Here is a 22,393-nt window from a genome sequence, read left to right as displayed (position 1 = left end):
CTTATTCAAAACAAAAACACAACCAGTAAACAGCAGAAGCGGCCATGGAGGAGTTGAACGGCACAACATAGAGGTAGATGGACAGATGCATAACGAAGAAGCCAAAATTGTTGATCTGGTCAGAAAACACCCGCAAACAAAAGAAAAAACAATAATGGGAGGGGGGAGGGTGAATAGAAAGGAGATCTACTCCCTTCTCATCTCAGGTCTTTTTTTTTAGAGAGTTTTTTTTTAGGGCCAGCTTAAATCTTCCTTTTTACTCCTTACAACAAGACAATCCTAACAAAAAGAAAAAAAAATGTTATTTTTTCAACGATTCAAATTTAATAATGTATCCTTACGAGATCTCTCAATTGCAGTCTAAGTTATGGAACAGTCTACCTTTTTTTTTTTTTTGTTTTCTTGTTTTTTAATCTCAAGAGAAAAATTCAAGTGACAAACCAAGTGCTAATAAGCACCTAAAACATACACTTAATTATTCTCCTCATTTTCTATCCATGACTTATTGATGGGTACCCATTTATTTATCACTCCAATTCACCGAATTTTTATTGAGAAATTACATCTTTATAAAATGAGTAAGGTTAGAAATTACATTTTTATTTTACAACTGACGTGACAGTTTCAACCCACTTTTAAATTAGTTATTGTTAAAAAAATTAAAAAATTAATTAAGACTAATTGTATGACTCTCTATTTTTTTTTTAGACTAATTAATTAGCTTTTCGGTTTTAACTTTTACTTTCTTTTTTTTTTTTTTTTTTTTTTAAACGGGTCAGATAAGTTACATATTGGTTGAGCAAGTTGACCAGTTTGACTCGTATATTAAAAACCGTTTATGACCAGAACCCGTTTAGATTAAACTCAAATTCTATAACTCTGTGTCATATTGGTGTTGAATTTACGATCGTGTCAAAAATTACCTCCGCTACCCTAGAGTATGAAGGAGGGTGGGTCGAAATGGCCCCCACACAATGACAAGCATCGTTTGTTTGGTGTAATTGAATATTGATGATTTTGAGTGCATCAGTGGCTTGAAGCAGTGCATCAGAACCCCATACGGCCCCCAAAACAACAAAATGGTACGGCCTGAAAAATAGGCTGGAGCTTTCAGGTTCATGAACAAGAGTCAACATTTGTAGTCTCACCACACCTTCCAAGAACATATAAACAGGACACTCTCCAGAGTCAAGAATCTAACGGGAAGAGAGCCCTACGCAAACAACCATTCATATCTTTTTTCTGCCATTATCTCCTTCGTCTTCTCCAATTTCCATCATGATATGTCCTTTTCCATTTCTCTTTCTAGTGTGAACCTTTTAAATCCAAAACATTACATGTGAAGTCGATTTTAATTGTACATTTTACCCCTTTTACCACTCTTAACAATTATGGTAAAAGTAAAGAAAAAGTCTATTTTAATATTAATAATGGAGAGAGAGAGAGAGAGAGAGAGAGAGAGAGAGAGAGAGAGAGAGAGAGAGAGAGCAAATGGAGTAAGCATCATTGGAATGATAATTGATCACATGAAAACTTACAGGCCAAACAATAATCATAGATCATATATAGGATAATTTATGTTAAGAGTACTCTCCATATTATCTATTTACAAATTTGATTTAAATGTTGTCATGTATTGAGTATCCTTCAATAGAAAGGAGCCATAATTATATTGCAGTATTATCGGGGATGTCTTTGAAAGGATGATAAATACGTCAAACATATAATTCATGAAAGATTCAATAATTGAATAAGATATGCATTGGGTGTAACCAGCAAATATATCAGCACCTAACATGCAAATAAGTTTGCAAGCAAATATAATTGACACTGATATGGTCCATCACCCCTGTCAAGTTACTTTTAAATCATCTTTTGTTTACGTATTCGGAAACACAATTTTATCGGATGGGATCCATATAGTTAGAGATTCTTGTAATTGTCCGCGCTTCTACAATCAGACAAGCAATTGTGATAGGCTTTGATGAAGCTCACTTGCCTGATCAAGTGTTTGGACAGCCCCGAACACTTGGTTGGGTCGGTGAGCTCTAGTTCTCACAGTCACAATTGCTTTGCAGGGAATCTCCTGCAATCCAGGCAAGGGGTTGCAGGGGATTCTGGTCCGTTTACTTTTTCAGATCAAGTACGCATAAAGTAGCACTCTTTTTAGTGAACATATATAAGTATGATAGTAGAGGAAGCTGCCCTGACTTGCAAGTGTTTCAGTATGGGCTGGAAAATTTTCGGAAAGAGAAATGATTTCGTAGGCAAAAAAGGAAGAGGAGACCAATATTTTACAGCGCACTCAGTCCATAATGTGCATTAAGTGGGTCATGATCTCATTTGCACCACATTAAGCTTTCACAGAGCCCTCGCTTTATAATAATTCACACCATCTGCCACAAATCAATGTGTCTCCATTTTATTAACCAGTAAGTTTGCCTTTTGCTTTGCTGGTGTTTAAGCATGTGGGCCTTTAAATCCTCAAAAAGATGCCTTTCTCTAAAACTGAAAAAGATCGTGTTGGCAAACACATGCAAGGGGAAAAGCAGGAGCAGGAAAAAGTTTCTCACAAGGGCAGGAAAGGTTGTCTTGGGGTCTACTTTAAAGCATTATAGAACTTACAAAAGGAGAAGGGAAAGCAACCATCCAGATGAATAACATGCTTCTGCACCATAGATATTGATAATATAATACTTGTTACATGCTTACTCCATTGGGAAAGGAGCAGTAGACCCCCAGGATACAATCCACCCCCCCCCCCCCCCCCCCCCACATCCCCATATCTACAACTAAAACGAAAGCATAATGGGACCCCAAACATAATTACCAACCAACAATGCCATGTTCCTTCAATCAAAACTCTCTCATATGTGATGGTGCTGCAGCTGCAAGAGTCTAGAATATGCCCCATCGGCTCGGCTTAGCAGTTCGGCGTGGCTGCCATGTTCTACTATGCGCCCATCTTGCACTACTCCAATGCTGTCCACCCCTCTGATTGTTGACAAACGGTGAGCCACAAGCACAGTGGTGCGACCCCTCATTAGCCTCTCAAGTGCTTCTTGAAGGACACACTCTGATTCGGCATCAAGTGCGCTGGTGGCTTCATCTAGTAGAAGAATTGTGGGGTCCTTGAGGACTGCCCTGGCAATTGCAATTCTTTGTTTCTGTCCACCAGAGAGCTGAACTCCTCTCTCACCAACTGGGGTTTTGTAACCATCAGGCAAGCCACTAACAAAACCATGAACATTGGCGGCACGGGCAGCTTCAATCACCTCTGCCTCTGTTACCCCTTCTTTTCCATAAGCAATGTTTTCAAAAATGCTAGCTGCAAAGAGGATTGGTTCTTGTTGTACCAATCCAATTTTGAGCCTAAGAGACTTCAAGTTCAACCGCCTGATGTCCTTCCCATCAATCATAACTTTCCCAGCCACTGGATCATAGAAACGCTCAATTAATGCAATCACAGAACTCTTGCCAGACCCACTGGCCCCAACAAGGGCTTGGCTCTGGCCGGCGCGGATTCTAAGGCTGAGGTCTTTGAACACCATGATATCAGGCCTTGAAGGGTATGCAAAATCAACATGTCTAAGTTCAATCTCCCCACGAACCGATTCAACCGGCTCTGCCTCAGGATCGTCCGGGTCTATCCTGGTTTGTCGGTCAAGAACTGAAAAGACTGAACCAACAGCTTCACCACCCCTAATGATCTCAGGAGCAAGACTAACGGTTTCTGCAACTGAATTGGCTGTAACAACCAGGACTACAAAAACCTTAATAACCTTTGAGAAGGTGGAGACGCCTTTGCTGACAAGGTGGGCACCATACCACAGAATGAGGGCTTCGGATGCATAAAGAGCAAGCTGAGAGAGACCAAAGAGGAGGCCGGCACTTTGGCTGCGGCCTAGGCTTCTCTGCTGAGGGACCCGGAGCTCGTGGGAGAACAGGGAGATGATCTTGTTTTGAGCATTGAAGGCTGCAACAGTTCGGATATTGCTCACCCCCTCCCCTGCAATCATGCTGGTCTTGGCATGGGCCTTTGCTGTGTCCCCAGCAAACCCTTTGAGAGACAGTTGCTGTGCATGGCAGAATAGGAGAACTAACTGTCAGGAAACTGTATCTATCCATTGCCTAATGACAGTTAAAGGGTTTGCTTATTATGTAATTAAATTTTTCACACCATCCAATAAGTTTTGGAATTAATCTTTGAGGCAGCTAAATCTAAATGTTTCTTTTTATTTTTCATTTGTTCACAAGAAAAAATGATGTTATGCGGATGCCATCGTGAGTAACACAGTTACTTGATGCAAACAATTCAGTGACAACTTCAACGGTGGGATGTAAACTCACTGTAACGGACCCCACTAAACCCAGAATCTCAACATGTACACGACAATGACATATATTGGCATGGTACGAACACAACCAATCAAATCTATTTCACTGTGTGTATAACATGCGCAAATTTAGAGTACTGCTCCATACACGACAAACCGTCAGAGGACTCAGGACTACAGTTTGAAAACGAACCCAATTTCTGAAACCCCCCCCATAGATTGAAAGCTTGAAACGCCAAAACGACAAAGGGCACGCAGCGCAACTTCTGAAAACCCCCACACCATGACTGTCACCCCTGACAACCTCTATGAATATAGAAATGCCCCAGTAAAAGGAAGAAGATAAATATTTGCCAGAAGAAAGTCTTAAAATAATATGGATCACGGGTCTAGAATTTCTTGGAAGTCTCACATAGCTGTCTAGCATCGATGGTGAACAAATTAAAGCAATCAGAACTCATGTACCTGGAAATGTTAGAGGTTTTTCTTGGGCCTCTAAATTCAGACACAGAACTGATATATACTGCACATTGCAGTGTCGGTGCAGGGTGTAAAAACAAAAAAAAAAAACTAGTGGGATGAGAAAGAAACAAACAGAAATTAATTAGCCGAGATCTAATTTGACTAAGGATGACAAGAAAAACCAAGAAAAATGGCAATAGCCTCGAGAAATAAGCCACAAGAACAAATACCCCAAAAAAAAAAAAGTAAAAAGAAGCCAGAGAATCACTTCCCAGTGGACAGTGGCATGGATTATTTTTTTTTTTAACCCTTTTTTATGGAAATTGATGGGTAGTTATGGAATCTTTGGTAATATTATATACACCGTTATCTATGACCTGATATTATATTTGTCAATGTGATATCCAAAGAGTTCATAAACCGGACTTGGAGGAAGCACGTGCAGTGCTGTAATGGGATGACACGTTGGACTTTAGCTTTTGTCGTATAATACTAAGATGCGGTGAAAAATAGATTCCAGGGAAGTTAAAAAAGATGCAGAAGCAGAGATCTGACACTGTAAAAAGAAAGAAACATTAAAAAGCCAATAATTACCCAGAATGCCCTTATTTGGACTATGGTCAACCAGAAGAAGAAAAGCGTGACTATTTTTAATGTTGCAGTTGGACTTGTGCCATGTGACAATACGTTTGCATTTTGGTTGTTGGGTGTGTTAAATCACATGGGTTCGATCACAAGATTTTAGCTCCAATAACCATGTTAAATTTAATTATTTAATTATAATAGAGTGGAGAGTAGAGTGTACTTGGGGAGCTTACCTGAGCAAAGTTTGCCAGGACTAGAAGAGGGAAGGTTGCCAGGATGAGAAGGGAGACCCTCCATTCCACTATGAAAGCAACTATGAATGAAGTGAGGAGTGAAGTCATGTTCTGGAGTATGACAGAAATCCTCTCAGCAATTGCGGATTTCACATCAGCAGCATCTGTGGCCAGGCGTGCTGCAAGAAGGCTTGAATTGTGCTCCTCCTCATCAAACCACCCCACTTCATTCCTTAGGATTGCTGAAGAAAAGAAACATAATAAGAATCAAAAACTTGAAAAAACAAGAGAAAAGAAAATGCATCGCAGAACAAATGTGGGAATTTGAATTATAAAGTCCAAAAGGATGGTCAATTTGGCATGCAAGACATTGGTTACCATAACTTGTAACTACAATTACAAAGAAAAAATGAATACCGTAGACAGACATACCTGCAAGCATCATCCTCCTAACTCTTGTAGTGAGGTTCTCCCCCATGATACTAAAAAAGTAATGCTGTATCAAATATGCCGCTACTGCGTAGAGACCAGCTCCAATGTAAATGAAAACATATTCTTTTGTCTTCCTTTCCATTGAAGCAGGATTTTTGTAGTAAAAGACCTCAATCATATTGCTCATCACGATAGCAAATGTTGGACCAATAAAACCAGAAAGCACAGATCCTACAGCACCCATAATGGAATAAGGCCACTCAGGAGCATTCAGCTTGAGAAGCCGGAAGAAGTAGCCATCAGGGGCTGGATTTCTCCGGTCAGTTTCAGCATTTGAGATCATTTCAATGCGGCCATCAGCCCCAGTGCTATATGAATAGCTCAGGTTTCTTAAGCTGCCAGACCGCAGGCTTAAAGACTTTGTTGACAGTGAATGGCTTAGTCGTGATGAGCGTGACCGGCGGGTTGATGGGTTTGAGAAGCCTCTGTTTCTAACCATTTCTTGGAATCGGATTAATGAAGCATAAGCCCCCACTTTAGCAATCAGTTCTTCATGGGTCCCTGTCTCAACAACTTGCCCTTGCTGTATAACTGCAATTGAATCGACATTTCTAATGGTAGAGAGGCGATGGGCAACAACTACAGTAGTTCTACCAACCATGAGACGGTCTAAAGCTTCTTGAACAATGCTCTCTGAACCTGCATCAAGAGCACTAGTTGCTTCATCAAGGAGAAGGATCTTTGGGTTTTTCAGCATAGCTCTAGCAATTGCAATCCTCTGTTTTTGGCCACCAGAGAGTTGCACTCCTCGCTCTCCCACCTGGTTTGACATTAGAAGTACATATTATAAAAGGGAATAGTAAATGCCTAGAGAATGTGAGCCTTGCTTCAGAATTTTTTTTCAGTAAAAACTACTTGGATAAATGCACTAACCTGAGTATTATACCCATGAGGAAGCAAGGTAATGAAGCTATGAGCATTTGCAGCAGAAGCAGCAGCTTCCACTTCAGCCACCGTTGCATCAGGCTTCCCATAGAGTATGTTCTCAAGTATGGTGGTAGCAAAGAGTGCAGGTTCTTGGTTCACCAGCCCAATCTGGTCACGCAACCATTTCAATTGCAGTGTCTTTATGTTCACATTGTCCAACAAAACTTGGCCTGCCAAACCAACAAAAAGTATCAGTACGAGGTAATCAAGGACAAGGACCACAGATTTTCATTCTACTAACTAATGAGAGGTTCCTTAATTACCTTGATTAGGATCATAGAACCTTTCTATCAGAGACACAACAGTGCTTTTCCCCGACCCACTACCGCCGACAACAGCAACAGTCTTTCCAGCGGGGAAGAATATTGAGAAATTTCGAAAGATAATAACATCCGGTCTCGACGGGTAGCTGAAAGTAACATCCTTGAATTCTATATTGCCATTAACCTCAGGCAAGCACTTTCCATCTAAGGGGTCTTGGATTATGGAGGGCTTCTGCTTGATGATCTCCATCAACTTGTATCCAGCGGATTTGCCTTTGCTGAATGCCCCTAGATTTGAAAATGACTGACCCAAACTCCTGTAATGACCAATTATTACGTTATGATTGTAACCAAAGCAGCATTCTGCAATTGTAAAAAAGCAGCATTATAGTTTTGGTCTTACATGCCCCCAACAATTGCAGAGAAAATTGCCGTGAATGCCTTCCCTCCATCAGTCTGTCCATTCCTGATAAATACACCAGCATACCAGAAAACAAGTGCCCATGACATGCATGCTATTCCATAGGTACATCCTAGCCCCAGACCTTTGGCCATTCCAGCTTTGTACCCAAGCTTCAATGTGTTCTGTATTGCATCTGAGTACGAATTCAGGGCTTCGGTCTCACCAACATATGAGTAAACCGTCCGAACTTGTGCAATGGTCTATGCAGAAAGTTAAAATTTTATAAGGCCAGATAGGAAGAATGATCAAGATTCAAGCACCTTGTAAGCCTATAACTATAGACCAATATTTGAAGTTAATACGTTCTTCCATTCATTTTAGATTCTCTCAACAATTAATCTTGGAGCATCCAAACCCAAGGCCTAGATTGCAGTTTGCATTAAATTTAGTGGGTTTGGGATGAAAAGAACTTAAAAAGTTCAACCAGTTTGTGAATTATTAAAAAGAAAAAGCAAATAGTAACGTTGATGAGTGTTGCACATGTTAAAACATCATTTCACATGTAAAAAGGACAGAGAGATAGAAAGAAAAGAAAATAATAATAATAATAATAATTAAAAAAAAATAAAAAATGTAAAGCCTCACCTGCTCGGCAATAATACCAGCATTCGCGTAGGACTCACGACTCTTGGATGTAAGGCCTGTGAGCGTATACGCGTATAAGCCCCCGGCAAAAGCAATTCCCGGTATCACCGCCACACTCAGCAATGCTAGCCTCCATGCTGACACAAAACCAACCACCAGTCCCGCCAGAAACGTTGACAGATAGTGTATGAAGTTCCCCACCTGAAATTACAGAAACGCATCAGTGAACAAAGGAGTTATAATAAAACTCACTCCAAAAAGAAAACTTAGAAGGGGGTATATTAACGTAATTTGGTTCTAATCACACCATTAAAATTTGTGTTATGTCTGTCCACGTTTAAATTCAGATAATGAAAAAAATAGTTTTAAGGAAAATAAAACCCAGAAATCACAAACGTCCAAGATAGAGGTTGGCGCTGGATAACTAAGACTTGTTAATTAAGGTGCGCCATCAATATGTAAGCATCAGCAAAGGGCCCCCCATTAATGGAAACCCAACAACCCAGACATGCACTGGCAATATAACGCCAACCCAATACCAGATTCTTCCAAAGATTAAAAAAAAAAAAAAAGGATTAAAACTGTTGCACAAAACGGTAAATAGGAAAAGAAAGACAGAGAGTGTGGTGTCTGTATATCAAATTGGTAAAGAACCTTCTCGCTAATGGCATCTTGGACTAGGAGGGTGTCTGTGGAGACGCTGAAAACTATATCCCCTGTCCTAGCATCCGTGTCAAAGAATCCAACGTCTTGTTTTAGCACTGCCTCCAAATACTTCTTTCTCAGAGTGCTCACTTGCCTCTCCCCAGTGTACATCCAGCATGCAATCTCTGGTAAAACCACAAGAAATTTTACAGTTGAAGGGTAAAATCCAGGTTAGATGAATGTGTACAGACAGTGAGTGAGATGTGTATGAAAGCGTCAGATAGCGTTAAATAGAGTGAGATTGACAAGTGAAAGAAGAAAGAGACGAGGGGGCCAGTCCACGGACCACGTGTGCTTGCACGCAGCGGTCCGATGTGAACTGGCTACACGAGTAATGTGGACTGGACTATGGACCAACAGTGTGATCTATCCCCTTCAACCCCCCACATATTCCAAATGAAAAAGTATGCATTGAAATAGCAATAATACATACCTGCATAGGATGATAAGCAAACAACGAGACCAAGGTATACAAAATAGAGAGCATACTGCAAAGAAACGAAAACAAAAAGACACACTTAGATAACAGATCTCAGATCTGGGATGATTATGAAAAAGTGTTTGATATTTGAATTGGGTTGCAAACCTTTGAAACTTCTTCTGTCATTTTCTTCAAATCGGATTGGTTTTTGCCGAACCCATTAACCATTTCACCGAAAAGAAGAAAGAAAACCGGCATGGAAGAGCCATGGATAATGGCTCCCAAGCTCCCAGAGACCATGAGTAACCAGTCATACTTGTCTGCAAAAGCGAAGAGTTGGTAAAAGGGCAGGCTCTGCTCCTTCTTCTTCTCAGCCTCGGGCAGTGTTTTTCCCTCTGTAGCCTCGGCCATTGCAGCCCGAAACCAAGTTTTTGAAACGGAAAGAGAGGGCGAGAGGGAAAAAAAATGATTCTGAACTGACTAATGGTCTATTTCCATTGAGGAAGAGATCTGAGCTGAGCTGAACTGAACTGAACTGAGCTTGAGGAGTCAATGAGGTCTAGCTTTTATGGGCATCAAAGAGAAAAAAAGATCTGATAGACCCTTTTCTCTCTTTTATGTCTCAAAGAAGTGTCAATGTCGTTTTGGTTTAATCGGCGCAAGACTCTGAAGTCTGAACGCTGAAGCTTCGTTTGCCGGAGAGGAAAAGCGGAGAGAAAGATAGTTAATAAAGAGAGTATGGGGAGTAGGAGTATGTATAAGTGTGTTGGACCAGTGGTCAAAGAAAGTAGAAAGTGGAGTTTGGAATTGAGAGAGGTGTTCGGCACTTTATAGTGCAGGCCGGGCTCGACTGTGGCCGTAAAAACATGCAACTTTGATCAATGTTAAGTTCGGGGGATTAAACTACTATGTGTATTGCTTTGGTTTTCGTGCACACAAACCAAAAATTTATAATATTAACAGAATTTCTGTAGAAATAAAATGGGAAGTGGTTACTTTATATAAGATGGTCTGGTTTTGGGAACTACATGACCCACTGGATTTGGGCATGGAATTCAATGAGGAGTAGAAGGTCCTTTTTTTTTTTTTTATTTCTTAATAGATGAGTAAAAGAAAAAACAACAAACGTACAACACAAAAGCCAAATACAAAAATTACAAACGCCAAACACAAACATGCCAAAAAGAATTTCTTTCTTAACAGCTATTCAAAGCAGGCCTTAATTTCCACAGCCCTAGTCACAGTGGGAATCCTTGGTGATAGAGGAGGCAAATGGAGTGGATGTAATAAAAGTGTTATTATCGTCCACAGTAACGGTAAATAATATGAAATTAAAAATAATAAGAAAAAATCAAAATACAAATTTACGTGATTTGATAATATACCTCTATAGAACATAAGTGCAGTTATATTTCAGTAAATGATTTAGTGTTACAGCATAACATATTTATAAGAAAACTTTAATTGTACATTATCGAACCACGTAAATATTTGTCTTAATTTTTTCTTACTCTCTCTTTTCGATTCCATATTATTATACACAATAACAACAAAAAGACAGTGAGGCACCCAAAGAAATTTTAATTATTGTCCATCTTATTCTGAGGAAATTGAAGAGATTAAGAAGAAGTTGAAGTAGCATAGGAAGAGTCCCCTTCAAGGACTAAGTGGCAAAATACAGCAAGAATGGAAATTTTTTTTAGGTCGAATTATATACCCAGATTGAAAAATTGTTATATATCAAAAGAGCTCTACATAAGACAGCCAGGGGAGCTGAGAGGGAAGAGATCTTCCGATCCACAATAGACCAAAAGGGGCATCGGCTACAAGGCGATGAAGGTAGATCGAGGAGAGGCATGTGGATGGTGGTGGTTGAGGGATTGCAATAGATTTGATGTAAAAAAATCCAAACAAAGGAACAACAAAACAAAAGGAGAATGAGGAATAGATAAACCAGACATGAGAATAATTGAGATGGTAAGAAATGGACCAAATGGTAAATAAAGGTGGTGGGGGGTGGAGCTAGAAGAGGGAAGGGCTCCTCCCTAGCTAGCTTGGACCGATAGGTGAGGCTTTGCAGAAAGAGGCCAGGCTATGGGTTTTTTTGGGAGATAGAGAACCACACCACACCACACCTAGACTAGGTATGGTCGTTTTTGGAACATGAGAAGTAAAATATCCCTACTTGTGATTCTTGTGAACCCGTTGGAGGAACACAAAGGAGGAGAAGATCCTTAATCCTTCCTTGTGAAGCTCAAATTGGTTTGTGATCATACTAGCGTTGTTATAGGTACTATACATTTTACATTAATTACTAGATAATTAAATTTATTTTACAAATTTTGTTGAATAATATTTTTAACCAATGTTGTGCTATGCGGTATTCACGTGAATTGTCACATGAATTTGGTTTTTTTTTTTTTTTTTTTTTTTTTAGCATTTCAATATTACTCAATAATGTGACTAGCTTCATAGATAGCCCACCTGAATTTGGATTTTGCCTTCAAGACTAATTACTTTTCGAATTTTCTCTGTAAATCGTTTAATGGAATACCCTTTGACTCACATCCCATCATTCCATGTGATATTTGCATCCTCTTTTATATATTTCCTTTGACATCCTAATAATTTCCTTACTTGGACAAACAATCTGTTGCCGTTTACCAACAACTTCCACTCCCTCCTTTTAGGTAGAAGAAGAAGAAATACTCACTCCCTAAAATTTATTTGCTATATATATATATATATATATATTCCATTCATTGTAAAATATTTAGGTTTTTTTGGATGAGATTGGGAACAGATATTTGAAAAAAAAAAATGGAGGAAAACTTACTTCTTTTTTCTTTCCATAATCTTATATTTGCTCGGTTAATCAAAATACTTTTAATTTAAAAAGAAAGAATCGACTTTTTTTTTTTTTTTTTAACTTTAAAAATAGATAAGGTCTTGGGGAACCTAAAGAAACAAATTAATATTATTATTGCCACCATTAAAGGAATAACATGATAGAAATACTATTTGGGACATAAAATAAAAAAATTAAAAAAAAAAAAAAAACTTTAATCAGAATAGGGTTTCCTGAAACTCAAAAAGGTCCAAAGAATCACGTTTTTCATCTTAAGTCTGCAACATGTTGTATGTATTCTGCTGGTTTTTGAGAACCCATACGCTTACTGGGTCCCCATCCTGCAATGCCATTTACCCACGCTCAGAAAAACAAATATATATATATATATATATATATATATATATATATATATATATATATATATATATATATATATATATAATTACCCACAAATTTTTCTTCCCCATTTGCTCTTGTATGTAAAGAAAAAGAAAAAACAAACAAATTAAATTCCAATAATTGATTGCAGAGTTGCAGTCTTTGCAATACGGTCACCATCTGACTTAGTTATAGCCTTCCAGTAATGGTGAGGAAATTGTGCCTATTGGGGTTTTCTTATCGTTTGAAAAACAACAATTCTATATTCGAAAAAGAAAAAGAACAACTCTAATTTATATCTATATGTGATATTTTATTTTATTTTAGAATATATGATACTTTTTATATCTTTTAAATATAAAGAGAAATGATTTTTTTCTGGTCATTCTTCTATTTTTTTTTCATTTTTTAAAATTACCATTAAATTCACATGGTCCAACAAATAAACATATAAATCAATAGGTCCCATGTATTTGGTATTATCTGAAATCATGGTTGTCTGGTCTTAATAAGAAATGGAAATGGAAATCCTTTTATCACTTCTTGCATGTACGATGCCAAACTTATCACGTTAGGAGTTGTTGGGTGGTGGCAATTACCTCAAAATTACACGTCTTGTACATCAACGTCAAAGAGTTGCCATGTGTAGTTTATACCATTTGTCTAAGAATAAGCCTCCAAGAACCAAAAGTCACATCCAACCATCAATTCTAGGCTATGATCTATCACACCAGACCTCAAACTTAGCCTTAATTTTAGGTGGGCTGGACCATTCTAATATTCTATAGCCGACCCCCCAACCTGCTAGCCTTTTTTTAGGTTTTTAATTGGCATTTGAGTCTATCTTTTAGGGTTATGAAATTTGAGCTAGCCCAAGATGATTTGAGACTCGAGACCATGTTGGACCAAGGCCCAAATCCCTATTTAGAGGCAACCCAGCTCTTGGATTGAGGCATTCAGCTGATCTCCCAATGGTCTAGATTAGCATCCCGTCGTCTACACCAATACCAATGATACCTACCATGTACTTGGTTTTGAGTTTTTGCAAAGTTTCACCAACCCTTGCTTCGGAAATCAGAATGATCATGCTTTAAATTGCCTATAATTGTAGGCTTCTTTCGAATCCCACATTGCATGGAATGAGTTCTCTCAATTTTTTAATTATTTTATTGTATTTATATATATATATATATATATAATGGAATCGCCTCTGTCTCTTCTGTCGGCACTGTGTTGTATTTTTTGCTTGTGTCTTTTGTTATGGTTTACCTTTGTAATTTGTAGACATTATGGAGACTGTTTGTTGACTTGGATACTAGATCTGTCTCTCTTCTTTGTGCTAGGTTGTGCTTTATTGTTAAGAGGGGTTTAAAGTCTATTTTTTGTAATGTTTATTTATTATTTGGGTAGCTGTTGTTTTAGTATATTCTTGATCTTTATCACAGTCTATCTTTGGTGGCTGCTTTTAAGTCAGATTTTTCCTGACTTAGTGGGTGGAGTTTCTTTATCTCCAGTCACAAATGGCCTACAGGCAGTGATTTTTGCCTTCGGGCATGTATGTGCTTCTCTTGTATTTGTATTGGCATTTGGTCAAGTGTAATCCTTTGTGAGGCTTATATTTAGTAATGAAGTTTTCTGTTTCATTTCAAAAATATATATATATATATATATATATACACAGTTAAATGTAATAAAATAAAATTTTGATAATGAAATAGCTCATCTCAAATTTCACAAAAAATTGAGAAGATCCTTATCCCCATTACATGCATGAATGCCTTAAACAAGAGCAAATATATTCATATCTTTAAAGGGAAAATATATTTAAACCTCCTTAACTATCTCTTGTTTTTAAGTTGGTCTCATGAATTTTCAAGTGTGATACCTGGATATGTCAAACTACCAATTTATAATTTTCTTAAAAAGAAAGTTGTTCTGTCAATGTCATACATTAAAATGGATGAAAGAAAAAAAAAATGTCAAATGTCCTGCACATGACCAATTTGACAAAATTCTTTTCAAAATACCACCACTTGAACCGAGAATAAAAGGGGTGGTCAAATTTTAGTTTTTTTTTTAATAATAATAAGAGGAATGATTCACTACCACCTAAATATACAACTTTTCACCACCTTGTCTATGTGGCAAGGTGGTCCCCTACTAACTTTAGAGTTTTTTTATTTTTAAAAAATAAAATAAAGTGGGGGACCACCTTGCCACATAGACAAGGTGGTGAAAAGTTGTATATTTAGGTGGTAAAGAATCATTTCTCTAATAATAATAATAATAATTTTGGCTATGAAAAAAAAAAAAAGAAAAAAAAAGAAGAAGGTCTTTTAGGAAGAAAGACATAAAAGTGATCATGTGCAACAGCAATGCTTCCATCTATTTAAACATCAAACTATGACAGTTTATTTTATTTTATTTGCAATTTGGTAATATGACATATCTTAGTGCCACACTTGCCGGTGCATATGCATGAGGCTATGTTAAAGACATGCGGTAGTTCAAGGAGTTTAAATATTGAAAAATGTTTGGATCGTTCTCTTGTATATTTTTTGCTCATCTTCGTACAATAAATGTGTAAAAGAATGACATTAAACAGATCTCTTTAATTTTTAATTTTTCATCTTTACTTATATGATATGAATCATTTGTAGAAAACCCTTCGACGTAGTAATAAGACTATCGAAAATTAAGTGCAATTACTTATTTGAATTGTATGCGATACAAAAAATTAATTAAAAAACAATTAATTACCCGATGAGGACCATGTGGTTGGGACTCTACCAAACCATTATCTTAGCATTTCTCAAACTAACCCCGTCGAAGGAAAGATTTGTGGCCCAATCCCATGTTTTGCTTTACAGATGTTGATATAATTAAAGAGTAGAGCATGCCATCAATGTGACAGCGCCGAAGGAATGGCTACGGACGGCGCCAAATCCTGGCCGTTGAATTAGTTTATTAAAATAAACAATGAAAGGTAATTATAAAAATAATTAATAAAAGATGCTTATTAGGGGCTGAAAGTCATGTCAAAGTCACAAAGAGGACGGACCCGGTCGGCTAATCCTTTGACACCCGGGTGTACTTTGTGTGGTCCTTTGGCTGCCTATTGGCTCTAAAGTTAGGGTTAAATGTTTATAGTCGGACACATATTAATTATTAAAAAGAAACCCCATTTTTTTGTTAAGCCGAAAGGATTTGTAAATCAAATGGAGTGGCTTCGGTTGTATTGTAGCCCCTTTTGGGGACATTAGATCCGTTTTCGTGACCTTGTTTATGTTTCACTATGTTGCTATTGAGGCATATGATATGTTGCTAGATATTAGGGTTCTAATTATTTGGGTGTTATATATATATATATATATATACACGCGCATGTGGATGATTGGGTGCAACAGAAACAATCCTAATAAAAAAAGTAAAAAAATTGCAATTTAAAAATATAAATATATATATATATATATATATATATGTATGTATTTTCAAATTGCAGACAATATAGTACTTTTTTAAATCACATAATTTTGTTTTCTTCACTAAATTTATATTAACTGACGTAATGTGTTTTACATGCCTTCTCATTAAGGTCAGTTTAGGATAATTTATTTATTTATTTATTTTTAAATTGAGTTGGAATAAATTCTTTCAATTAAGGGTCCATTTAGGTTTAAGATTTCAAAAAGTGCGATTTAAAAATATCAATTTTAAAATGTTGGATTTGAAAAAGTGATTTTTAAAAACGCAGTTAATCGTTTAGCAAAATCGCAACTTAACTTTTAAAATTCTGTTATTTCAAAAAAGTACCCTATTATCTGCAATTTGAAAATGCAGTTTTCTGCGTTTTCAAATCGAAATTTGTTAACAACTCAATTCTCAAACAATTCATTTTTTGCGATTTGATTTAAAATCACATTTTTTGTCTACGAAATTGTAATTTCAAACGCACCCTAAGTCTATTACGCCAACATTTATCATCTGAGTTGGAGGAAATTTTTTCATATATGTCAATTTAATAGGCTTGATTTGAGAAATTTCCTCCTAATCAACTTAAAGGAAAGCTTTCTCGGTTAAGAATATAATTTCATACCGTTATAGCTAGAAATGGTTGTTAATCATTACTCGCATGCAATTAATAATGAGTAAAGAAATTAAGAAAGAAGAAAGAAAAGCATAGGCAAAAAAATATTAGGGCTGAAGCTCGGGGTAGAGTGGATGCAATAGGAAGAAAGTCATGGACAAGAGGGAGGAGTCAAGGGTCTAATTCATAATTTAACTGTTAACTTTATGAGAAATGAATATATTAAAAGAAATGAATCTTGATTACACCAAGCATTCCACCTAATCCATGATCATTTGCCAGATAAAGCTTGATTATGGAGATCCCTAATCTGAAATTTGATTCAACAGCTCAGCAGTAAACATGAAATGATTTGCTTGATATCCCATCAAAATTGATAACTCCTCTCAACTTAGAAACGCATTTTAAACGAGTGTATGTCTTCCAATTTTAAACGAGTGTATTTCTACTCGTTCTCTTCTCAATCACGTTGAAAAAATTTCTTTCAATTCAGCCTATTAAACCCACGTTTAGCTTTGACACGTGTGCAACTACGTTCGTGCTTTTAAGAACATATGTTAATTTGAATGATTGGTATAGCAATGAACCCATCTTCCATTAAAGATAACAAGCCCTAAATACAGGGGTATAGTGCTCCTACTGTGGAACCAAAATCCCCCCCAACCCACAGGCCGATCTAGAACACCTGTTTGAGGGCCCTGAAGCTGTCAAAATCTGAATCATATGCCTCAATGTTATTCCTACTTTATAAACTTGTTTATAATATAATTATTTTGAGCATAAGGAGCTATAGTGAAGAAAGCAGAAAATGAGATAGCTTTAGGCTTTAGACATGTGGGCACAGGGCACCTAAATGCAACTTTCATGAGTGACTCCATCCTTTGGGGCTTGCTTACCGGATTTTAGGTTGAGGTAATAAAAACCCACCAAGTTTCCTACTTTTGGACAACTTTTCTATTCAAATCTTCCATAAAATCAAGTGTCTCCGAGTCTCCCTTCCAAAAAAAAAGTGTCTCCGAGTCCGACGAAACAAGTATTTTGCTTTTAATTTACAAAAATAAAATATTTTTTTTAAAAAACAGTAAAAAATAATGCTTTTAAGGCACATCACCATCTTTGCCACTCATGGATATAATTATTACAATGAATTAGGCCAAACCGCTTTTGCACAGGCCTAACTGTTTTAGGCCCATTACACTTCACAAGAGATCTGGGTCATTCAGCCCTCCAAGCGTTGGGCTTAGCTTAGCTAGATCACTTGAAAATAGTCATCAGTAATCCCAGATTGTTCTGTATGGGCCTTGCCTGAGACCGTTCAGGCAACAAGATGAATTTTGTGGGCTTCAAGTCTTAGAATATTTAAGAGCCCGTGTCATCACCGCCCACAGGCATATGTCGGTGAAACCACTATTCCAAAAGGAGATCCAAAGTCATATATATATATATTTCCACCCATATTCATCTTTTATTTAAAAAATAGTAATAATTTATTTAATTGTGAACGTGAAAAATAAAAGACGACAATTAAATATAAATGCAAATATAATTCCGTACGGAATGACGTATTTCAGTATTTGCCAACTCAAATCTATAATTGTCAAGAACTTTTGAGATGATTTCCATTATAGAAATATATATTTTAGTTAATTACGTTTTTCACTTACGTTCTTACGTGAAAATACGAGGCAGTTATGATACAATTTATCGATCTAAATAGTTAGAATAAAAATCATAATGTAAAATTGTTGCTGAATCCTACCAAACAAGACGGAACAAGTATACTAATTTTATAATGAATAAAAAATATATGACAACAAATGAATAAGAATTAAATCAAAGCCCAAATCATCACACATACTAGCAAAGGCATATATGACGACATAAGAGTATCCTTAGTGAGTTTTTTTTTTTTTTTTTTTTTTTAATTTAAATTTTACTTTTATTATTTTAACTAGCCACTTTTCAAGAGAGTACCATTAATTAAACTTTCTAAATATTTTTCTACTTAAAAAAAAATATAATTTTTATTGATTTGTTATATTTAAGTTGGTGAGGAATGAGGAAGGGATGAGAGAGAAAGAGGGAGAAATGACTAAAAAAAAAGTATAAAGTGACAAGAATTATAATAAAGAATGGGAAAAGAGCTTGATGTAGGAAGACTTTTATGAATTTTAGTTAAAATTTGGCTAAACATTACTTTTGGAGAATTTACTGGAAATGCATGCTCAACACATCGAGCCAATCGAGCATTGCCGGTCAAATCAACCCTTTAAACCTCCAAGAGAGATTATGAAGTTGCACCGACTTGTAGAGTGAAATAGCGACAGCAACTACTTTGCTCTCGCTTCAATTACTATTGGAAATTGAGAGTTTGGAGAAAAATGATTTCTATGTATTGAATAAAACTGAGTTACAGAATATATACTAAGCAATATTACAAACTGACTGATCGAGATTAATAACCTTCTCTAACTTAATGCCAGCTCACTAATCTAACAGCCAGCTCACTAATCTAACAGAGTATAGCACTAACTAACTAGAGTACAGTTGTCAATTGCTCTGCAGTTTAAACAACACGTGCAACTTGATTTTGTATCTTCAAACATACGCAGCATACTTTCAGTTTGCTGCTATCCAATACTCCCCCTCAAGATGAGGAGTAGATATTGTGAAGCCTCATCTTGGACATCAAAGGAGAGAAAGAACAATAGCCAAGAGCTTTAGTGAACATGTCTACCAGTTGATGATTAGAAGAAACATGAAATGTCCGAATGATTCCCAACAGAATCTTTTCACATACAACATGACAGTCAATATCAATATGTTTTGTTCTCTCATAAAAGACCAGATTAGCAACTATGTGTAGTGCAGCTTTGCTATCACAGTAAAGCAAAGCAACTTGTGGTGAAACCTGAAGATCTTGAAGAAGGGCCCGAAGCCATACAATCTCACAGCATGTAAATGTCATGGCCCTGTATTCAACTTCAGCAGATGACCTAGAAATCGTGGTTTGTTTTTTGGACTTCCAAGAAATCAAAGATTCATCTAAGAAGATGCAGAAACCCGTGACTGATCTTCTTGTGTCAGAATAATCGGCCCAATCTGAATCACAAAAATCTTTAAGTTGAAGAGAGGATTTTGCTGAGAAAAATAATCCTTGACCTGGAGAACCTTTAATATATCTTAGAATACGATGAGCATCATCTAAGTGTATAGTGCTCGGTTTATCCATAAACGGAGTAAGGACTTGAACCGAAAAAAAATATATCTGGACGTGTAATTGTGAGATAGAGCAGCCTGCCAACTAGTCTACGATAAGAAGTGAGATCATCAAGAAGAAATCCAGAATCTTTTGAAAATTTAATGTGTGGCTCCATTGGAAATTTGGCAGGTTTAGAAGCTAGAAAATCAGTGTCTTCAAGAATTTCCAAAGCATACTTTCTTTGACTAAGAGAGATATCATGTTCATTCCTGGCGATTTCCAAACCAAGGTAGAACTTAAGTGGACCAAGATCATTCAATTTGAACTTGTCATTAAGAACTTGAATCAATTGGGAGATAGCTGCAGAATTATCACTTGCAATAACAATGTCATCGACATATACAAGAAGAGCAATGAATGAAGAATCCTGAGTTCTTGTGAATAGAGTGTAATCAGCCTTAGATTGAACAAAATGAAACTCTAATAAAGCAGAAGAAAACTTGGCAAACCATTGCCTTGAAGCTTGCTTTAGACCATAGAGAGACTTGTTCAACCTACATACTTTAGACTCCCCCTTTCCACCAAATCCAAGAGGCATATCCATATAGACTTCCTCGTCGAGGTCTCCATGAAGAAAGGCATTATTCACATCGAGTTGATGGTGATGCCGATTTCGAGCTGCTGCAATGGCAAGGAGAGTCCTCACAGTGGTGAGTTTAGCGACAGGGGAAAAAGTTTCATAGTAAGCAATGCATTCGCATTGATTGTATCCTTTAGCAACCAATCTAGCTTTGTAACGCTCAACAGTCCCATCAGACTTAAGCTTGATTTTGTATACCCATTTGCATCCGATTGATTGTTTGGATGGAGGAAGATCCATGACAGTCCAGGTGTTGTTCAATTCTAAAGCCTTGATTTCAGTATGCATAGCCTCACGCCACTTCTCATGTTTGACAGCTTGATGATAGAACTTAGGTTCAACAATAGAAGAAACAGATAAACTAAAGTATTTCTGATTAGATGAGAGTTTAGCATAAGAGAGAAAAGAATAAATAGCATAAGGAATACCTGAAGATGAAGATGAGGATGATAAGGGCGTGGAAGAGGAGCCTGCAAGATGACAATGATAGTCATGCAAATATTTTGGTTTATGTTTTATCCTAGAAGATTTTCTAGGTGAATTAGGTGCAGGATTTAAGTTGGAAGAAGTAACAGCAACATCATCAAAAGAAGATGCTAAATGGTGTGAAGGAGGTGCTGCAGAAGTGAGTTCCGCAGAATTAAAATCTGCAGAATTGTGAACTACAAAATCTGTATTATGAGAAAGAACATCAAAATTTAAATGAGATGAAGGAAAGAATGAGAGATGATCAGTTGTAAGTAATGGAAGAACAGGATGAAATGAAGAAGAAATGGGAGAGGAAAAATGAATGTTAGGATGTTGAATCGTAAAAGGAAAAATATTTTCATGAAAAATGGCATCTCTTAAAACAAAGAGAGATTTTGAATGTAGGTCATATAATCTGTAACCTTTAATACCAAATGGATATCCAAGGAAAATGCAAGGTCTTGCACGAGGATCAAATTTGTGTCTGTTTCTAGTAAGTGTATTGGCATAGCACAAGCAACCAAATACACGAAGATGAGAATAAGACGGAATTGAAGAAAATAAAACCTGATATGGAGATTTGTTGTCTAACATAGGAGTAGGGATTCTATTTTTCAAATGAACAGCTGTGAGTATACATTCTCCCCAAAAATGTAAGGGTAAATGTGATTGAAATTGAAGGGAACGTGCTACATTTAAGATATGCTGGTGTTTTCGTTCAACAGTAGAGTTTTGTTGTGGTGTTTCAACACAACTAAGTTGGTGAAAAACCCCTCTAGAAGAATAAAAATCAGACATGTTAAACTCAACACCACTATCTGAACGTAAACACTTGATTTTCAATTTGAATTGTGTTTCAACCATGTTAAAGAAATTCTGAATATGATTTCGAGTTTGAGATTTGTGTTATAACAAATGAACCCATGTGAATCTAGTGTTATCATCAACTATAATTAAGAAGTAAGAAAAACCACTAAGAGATTTTGTAGAAAAGGGACCCCATATATCACAATGAATTAAGTCAAATAGATTATGAGAAACTAATTCACTATGAGGAAAAGAAAGTCGATGATGTTTGGCTAAAGGACAAACACTGCAAGATTTATTGGATTCATGAACAAGTTGAGGAATTACATGAGAAAGCAATTGCAATCGCTTATCCGACAAGTGACCAAGTCTGTAATGCCATAAGCTACTAGTTACAGACTGATCCGGATTACCATTATGATTATTGAAATGCAATACAGCATAATTTGTTAAAGCAGAATTTAACAAAGTAGAATTACTCAAAACA

General features: G+C 36.7%; 1 protein-coding gene across 1 annotated transcript; it reads right to left on the bottom strand.

The window, feature by feature from the left end:
• Nucleotides 1-2,768: 2,768 nt before the first annotated feature.
• Nucleotides 2,769-10,281, bottom strand: LOC133859713 (ABC transporter B family member 19). Its single transcript, XM_062295226.1, has 10 exons — nt 9,639-10,281; nt 9,486-9,540; nt 9,002-9,177; nt 8,348-8,548; nt 7,703-7,962; nt 7,300-7,616; nt 6,983-7,206; nt 6,050-6,869; nt 5,618-5,859; nt 2,769-4,076 (listed from the first exon to the last, which is right to left on the bottom strand). The coding sequence occupies exons 1-10, from the start codon at nt 9,882-9,884 to the stop codon at nt 2,868-2,870; spliced, it is 3,750 nt and encodes a 1,249-aa protein (XP_062151210.1). The 5' UTR covers nt 9,885-10,281; the 3' UTR covers nt 2,769-2,867.
• Nucleotides 10,282-22,393: the final 12,112 nt, after the last annotated feature.

The sequence above is a fragment of the Alnus glutinosa genome, chromosome 2 (genome assembly GCF_958979055.1).
Source record: "Alnus glutinosa chromosome 2, dhAlnGlut1.1, whole genome shotgun sequence".
In the NCBI taxonomy this organism is placed as follows: domain Eukaryota; kingdom Viridiplantae; phylum Streptophyta; class Magnoliopsida; order Fagales; family Betulaceae; genus Alnus; species Alnus glutinosa.
Note: the sequence above shows the minus strand (reverse complement) of the source record. Positions and strands in the feature narration are given on the sequence as shown.